Source organism: Nesoenas mayeri (genome assembly GCF_963082525.1).
Source record: "Nesoenas mayeri genome assembly, chromosome: 2".
In the NCBI taxonomy this organism is placed as follows: Eukaryota; Metazoa; Chordata; class Aves; order Columbiformes; family Columbidae; genus Nesoenas; species Nesoenas mayeri.
The window spans coordinates 133,418,768-133,425,967 of record NC_137543.1 but is presented as its reverse complement, the minus strand read 5'-3'; the positions used below and the strand labels follow the sequence as shown (position 1 = coordinate 133,425,967).

Here is a 7,200-nt window from a genome sequence, read left to right as displayed (position 1 = left end):
CCTCAGTGATACACTAACAAGAGAATATCAAAGAGATGTAGACTCTGGACAGATATGATACCAACATTACTGTAACTCAAAAAATGTCATGGTGCTGCTGACAGAATGATCCACCTATCAAAATGCCTTGGGCTAGGAACAGATTGTTGGTACATTTCAGGTAACGTAAATAAGGCACATCCATTTGTTCTGTAAAATGTCAGCTGATCCCTTTTCAGGTTTAGTCTTAAACATTATCTGAAAGCCAGCAACAAACAATTCTGTAAACCTGAAAAGGCATTTCTGGCAAATAGAGTGTCTGAAAGGCAAGAATCTTCTCTCTCCTCTTTACTAGCAAAAAAAAAAAAAAGTCACATTATATTTGACTCACTGTCATTTGAAGTTGAGATGCCTTTTTTTTTTTATTTCATTCTAATTTTTCATTTTGAAATGTAGCTATATTTCATTTAAGAGGGTAAAAAAAAAGCCAAGAATAACAAGTTTTAGTCTGAATCAATGGAGTTTTCTTTCCTGTTTCGGTAGTCAGCACCACCACCTCAAAACACTTTCCCATCCAGCCATGAAATAAAAAATATTGAGTATTCAAAAGTAGTTGGCTTACTTCTCTATCGCACTCCCATTCTGAGCAATTTTGTATGACAAAGGCATTTGAAAAAGAACCTAAGAAACAAACGCAAAACCCCTTAACTGCTGGAATCAATGAAATGCTCTGAAGTCTTTCAAGAAATTAGTTATCCATTGCTTGGATATTTTAAACTGTGACAACAATTAACGTGCAAGAAAGATCCAGCCTACAGTAGAAAGGATTTGGAAGACAGACACAGAATTCTTGATGGCATTTAACTTTTATGATGCCCTACTGCTCCACGTAGCAGAGCTATAGGGGATGTTCACAAGCATTTACTAGGATATGCACATTTCTTGCTCACTCTTCCTTTTACTCAGCTCCTTCTATCACACTACCCACTCCAATTAATCTCCAAAGTTTTTGGAGATATTTTCTTTTTTTTTTTCTTCTGAACAGCTTATTGAACAAAGGCACAACGTGAGTATGCATCCCTTCCTGATATTTATTCCTTTTTATCCATTTCAACAAGGTCCAACAAAATAACCCTTTATATTTGCTCTAAATCTGGAAAAAATGGTTGAACAGGCTCTTGTTGTTTTTGGCTGAAGACATCATTAGATGCTAGAGGCCTTTTTCCTGCTAAAGGAAAGAGTTTCCCAAATGGATCAAGGTAGAACGTTTATCCAAGATTAAAAGCCTACATTTGAAAACATAGTTTTGTGTTGCCCACAGACTAAGTTCTGAAAGATCTGGAAAAGGCAGAGCTGCTTAGGACTTTTACAAAGAAAACTTTTAGTTTCCTATGAAATCACTGTAAAGAGACCAGAATTATTTTAAAAGGATTATTTATTAAACATATTTCTTTACAAAGTACAATCAATGGTTTGCATTAAATTTGGGGGTTTGGTATTTGGCTGTATGTACAAAAAAGCTTACAACAGAAAATGTGTCTTGATTTTACACATGGGACACAATACTGAGTTACCTTCATATTTTGATTTCTACCAACATAAGCAGTTGATAATAACTCTCAGCTTATCTGCTGGTTTTTTTTTAAACCGAAGATGAAGCAACAACATTTCTGCAGAGTGTCAGTATTTATCAATGTACTCAATTATGACAAAGTAGAAATGAATAAGTCTTTGAGAAGTTTCCACCAAGCATGAGTGAAACGTGACTTTTTTGGCAGGTTACTGGACTATCCTTATGATCCTAAAAATCTTTTTTTTGCAGTTATAAGATAAGAAGAATTGAGGAGCTAGGTAGGTTTAATAATACCCTATTAGCAGCAGTTGATAGTAAATGCAACATAAGGTTTGTTTTGTCTGTCATACAAGATGTCCTAGCAGACACTATTTATTGTTCTCTACTTGAACAAAAGTATCTGCCTGTATTGTATGTCTTTGGAAAAACAAAACAAAAATAAAGAAACAAAAAGCCATTTATTGTCATGAGTGACTATTGCCATCAGCTAATATGAATGCATTGCTAAAATTAGTGAAGACAGGAAAATGCTGTAAGGTAAATATATACAGAGTTAAAATACATTTCTTATCCACTAGATAGTGATTTTGTGGCACTGTAGTTTTCAGGATATAACCTCTGTTGAGAGCAATGTAATTTTCAGTGCAAGCTAAAGCAAAAATACCTGCCCGCTGTCATAAACATGACAAACAAATCTGGAATGTTCCAAGTAAGTTCATCTTCCACTTCTCCACTCTTGAGGCACCTTTAAGACATGGCACTTACTGTAAACCATCTAAAAAATCAAGAAAAGCAGACACAATAAGCCTGAATTTTCCATAACAACTTTAAAAATCACTGCCAGAGTCACTTGCATACGTAAACGTTGCCCGTGTAAGGCTTGCCAGCAAAGCATCTTTCCTGAGAACGGAGCTGGGACACTCTCTGTGTATCATAAGTGTGCGTGCTCAGAGCTGTGATCGCTGTCGTGACTGTCGTCGTTCGCTAGTGAGTCCCCCGTGTGCTGGAGACCAGCTGCGCCGATGCCAGAGAGCTCGGAGGGGAGCAGCGTGCCCTTTTTCACATTCACCAGTTCCTTCTCCCGGGCCGCTGCCCCTTGCTGCCCCCCTTTTACCCGCTTCCACTTCATTCGTCTGTTCTGGAACCAAACTTTTACCTTCATGGAAGAAAGACAAAACAAGAAATAAAAAAGGGGTTATTGAAGGTAATAATGGTCTTTTTAGCTATGCACAGCACATGGTGTTTTGGGTTGGTTTGTTTTTTGGTTTTTACCGTGCCTTTCTGTCTGTGTGGTAAAAAGCTTAACGTGCCTTCCCTGAAGAGCAGGAAATCCAGTTTTGGATAGCTCACGAACATTGGGAATGTGAGGATAACGACTGCAAAGGAGGGAAAGGGGTAAGCACGTGAAGGCAGATAGCTCCACAGGAAGATCTCAGAGTCCTTTAGAAAACAGTAAAAAGCTAAAATACCCTTGGAAAAAGTATTAATGCCATTTCACAGGCAGAGTAATATTTTGTGTAACACAGAGCCCTGTGTGGTGGCAGGGACCTATACTGCTGCCCCTCATGCTTATATTGCTTTTAATGACCCTTCAAAGGAGGGCTGTTACTTTGGAAAGGACCTTGCACTGAAAAGTTTGCATTGCTTTCTGTGTGTTTGTTTCCATGAATTGGTGGTGAGTTTTGGGTGGAGCTCCTTAAAAGATCCTAAAGATCCTTTTTTTTTCTTTCCTTGCTTAAGTATCTGAAAGAGCATTGCTTACCATCAAAACTTATGACTTTCCTGTCTGTTTCACAAAAGTATTAAAATTTTTCTAGTTGATTGATCCTCAATTCTACTATATTTAGCCATAGACTCTGTTCAAGTTTTTCACACAAATAAATGCCCCCAAAGCCAGGAGCCAAGGCATTCATAAATTTGAATGAAAATTGGCAAATAATTTCAGATGAAAGTGGAAAAGAAATTCATAGCATGAATGAATAGAAATGTATCTGTATTTAAGTCACATTAAACCCCAAGATTTCACTCCAGCTGAAACTCATTTCCCCTCCTCCCCTTCTCTGTATAGAAATATAGGGGGCGGGGGGGGCGGGGAGTAAACCTAAATTATTTGCACAGTTCTAAAGTACCAGCACTGCAAACCACAAGAAGGTTTTTTTTCAACAGTCAAAAGAAAAAAAATAGATGTGCATAGCATCTGTCAAATATATTAGACCAGATTAAAGGCTGATTTAAAATCAACTGAAAATATTGTCACTGAAAACAGTATGAATAGAAGATTGTTGGGTTTGATCCCTTTAGAATTGATGTTGCTAAAAGATCTTGTGCGTGTCTGTCTGTGCAGCTCTTCATATGAAGGTTCCACAGAAAAATAAACAATGTCTGCAACTTTTCACTTGGAAAGAAAGCAAGAAACCTTGCAATGTTGGTGTATCCTCTGCTGTGTTTAGCAGAATGTGTTTCAGAGTTTTAAAAGAAACAGCAAGGAACAGGCACAGCAGGACATATTGTACAACATGAGTAATAGAGCCACAAAAATGCTGTTTTGCTGAATCTGTCTTATACATCCAGGAAACATTGCAGTGTTTAACCTTTACTATCACTTTGAATTTTACATTAAAGTTTTACTGCAATTGAACTGATAGTTAACGTCGCTATCTGTATGCACATATGTGGGAAGGAAGAGAGGTATATTTATTTTTTATACTCTGTATTCCCGTTAAAGCCAATGTGAGCTGTTAAAGCCAATCACTGGGGAACAGAGAAAAACCCTTCTAGGTTAGTTAAGAGCCTCAAAGCACAGCACATCCTTTCCTTTGGTCAACTCATCAGAGCCAAGGAATCTGGCTTGTAAAGTGAAATGAGTGTACAGGGGAAGGTATTTATTACTGGCTGCTGTGATGTTTGGGATCATCAGACTCGGGTCACGTATCAGAGGTGTCCATTGAAACAATGTCTTCAAAAGGGTACAAGCGTAAGCACAGCACTGGCAGCTTTCTGGGGGAAGTTAAGATGTCATTTTGTTTATTTTTCTTTTCTAAGACAAAGAAGTTTCTCTTGCAAAAGAAACTATTCCACTGGTGCCAGAGAGTGCATTAGATGCAACCGAAGTCATAATCTAAACATTAAAAATAATACACTTCGGATTCAGCCCAGTACCTCATAATGTTATTACTTTTCTTCTGAAATAATGGTCAAGATAATTTTTTTTCAGCAAGAAGAAATGACAGGATTGGAATAATATTTAAAAGATCTAAGCAATTCTCCAGATATTTTTATGTCCTTGAACATTATCAGAATAAGTCACGGGATTAAAAGCCTGAAACAAAATAATAAAGTATACGAAAAGTGGTTTCAAAAACCAGTGACAATGATGCATTTGAAGCAAAAATTTCAATCCACAGCCTGGATTCTACCTACTTTAACTTACTGGAACAAGAGAGACCCAGGCAAAGCACCTTCCAGATGCATCCTTTTAATTTTTGGATACTGGAGAAACTAAAGCTAATATTCCTACAGTCATTGTCAGAAATGGTTCTGGCTAGGACAGACATGAGCAAGATGAATACTGCCTGGCTTCTGATGTAGATGCTCCTTGCTGTTCCCCTCTTGCAGACAGAGCGAAATTCTGCTGGCCTGCCATTTTTTGACTGTTTTCTACTCTGATTTAATAAATTATTCTTTTTTCTTTTCCATTTTTTCTTACAATACGTTCTTACTTCTGCTTTTTATAATGCAAGTCACTTCGTCAAAACCGCAGTCCAGAACAGCCTCTCTCCTTGAGCATTAAACCCAGGAGAACCAATCGGCACCAGCCTTCAGGTGATGAGTAGCTGAGGACAAGCTGAGAAGGACCTCTTCATTCAGCTCACCTGGCCTCAGACTAGTTGCCCTAACTGTGCCCTGAAATGCCTCCACCAGGGATGAGGTTAGGTCAGTGTCTCTATATTATTTGATACAAATAAAGGACAATGATTCCCCTTTTAAGAGCTGCAAGATACATTTACAAATTCCTGAGAGCATCCAGCATGCAACATTATTTCTGCACATGACCCACTGTCTGGGAAACATGGCATTTCAGGAAAGTGGGGCTGAAAGGACTCCAGCCACCTTTGCATGCACTCTCGTGACTGTAGGGGTAAGAGAGTAACCCTGGTGCTTCCATAGGAGAATACACACTACTGACTGGCATGTAGCCTGTCATGCTTCCAATAAATAGAAAATAGTGAAAGAACAAAAAAAAAAAAAAGGTTAAAAAAAAGCTTTAGGCCTTTTTGTTAAAGACTTAAAATAATCTGCATCTGATTTACTTAAAGAAATTTTTTATATGATATTCCCTATTTGACACATCAAAGATTATTTTCGAAAGCTAAATATCAATTATAATGAAGTTTATCGCTGAAAATACTGCAAGTTTATTTTGATGTAATTTTCTCCATTAATGTACACTGGGACTCATGTGAGGAAATACATTAGGTATTTTTTTATATGTATTTCTTTATTACCTCCATTATAAAGTACTGAAATTCACTTTGACCTGATTCAAAGTACACTAATGTCAGTGTGAGCTTTTCCATCGAGTGCAATGGACTCTAGATGAAGACTTTAATGCTCATGTGCTAATAATATGAGACAAGTCCTTCACTTGTTATTTCCTCTAGAGATCAATTTCAGATACTGGAATTTTTAACTTCCTTTGGAGCCGAAGAGTAAATTATGGAGGATATAGGTGTTACTGATATGTGATCCATCTATATTTTAGTAACGAGAAGGAAGTGAAGCAAACTGTGTGAAGTACTTCAGAGTGTCAGTTTATCTGGATTCATAGAAAAACATGCTTTTCAAATGCACAACTCATTTGAAACTTACAGGTATTGCACAAAACATGCATCAGAATAAAATATCCCAAGAAACAAAAAAGACAGAAGACAAAGAGGAGAGAGAATGAAAGAAAGAGAGAGAAATGAGAGAATGTTTGAAAGAAAAATAAAGAAAAAAATAAAATAAAAATAAAGATAGAGAAAAAGCCCTTACTGAAGTGAACTTGAAAAACTCTAAAACTTTTTTCCAGTGAAAGAACTAGCTTGTGTAATTTACAACTTTTGCAAAATCTATATCTTTTTAAAGTAGTTTAGAGATCTAGTATGACAAACTTGATACTATAGGTTTTATGAACCTTTTCGTGCTGTTTTTTTCAAGCCTAAGTTAGTTCCAGCAGGAGCTGCGAGTGCTCACCTCCTCCTAGAATCAGATCCTGATTGCCTATTATTTATTAAAATGCACTCCCTCTTCTCCACCCTCTGACTAGCACAACTTAATTGTATAGAACACACATATGTATGTACAGAAAACAAAGGAAGTGGAGGGAAATGAACTATACTAAAGATGATAGTAGCATTAACAGCTGTTTCTAAATCAGCACTTACAAGCCCATCTATTGAGCACATGTGCTTACTGGCACGAAAGCACAGTTCCTTTTCCTTTAGTCATCAAGTTGTTTAGCATCTGCATCTCCACATCTGATGATGAGACTGTTAAGATAGGAGTAAATGGTTTCACATTGCACATCTCCTGATGTATGTGAGAAATATTTTTGCTGTGACCAATTTATTTTAAGGTCTATTCTGTAGGAATCACAGGAGGAGATT

General features: G+C 37.1%; 1 protein-coding gene across 1 annotated transcript in view; it reads right to left on the bottom strand.

Moving 5' to 3' along the window:
* Positions 1-2,483: 2,483 nt before the first annotated feature.
* MEOX2 (mesenchyme homeobox 2) overlaps positions 2,484-7,200 on the bottom strand; it is a gene marked incomplete at both ends in the record, with an annotated part of 53,229 nt that continues 48,512 nt past the window's right edge. The window contains one exon of the mRNA XM_080339288.1: positions 2,484-2,708. Within this exon, the coding sequence (XP_080195414.1) occupies positions 2,484-2,708 (225 nt within the window). The remainder of the gene's footprint in view (positions 2,709-7,200) is intronic.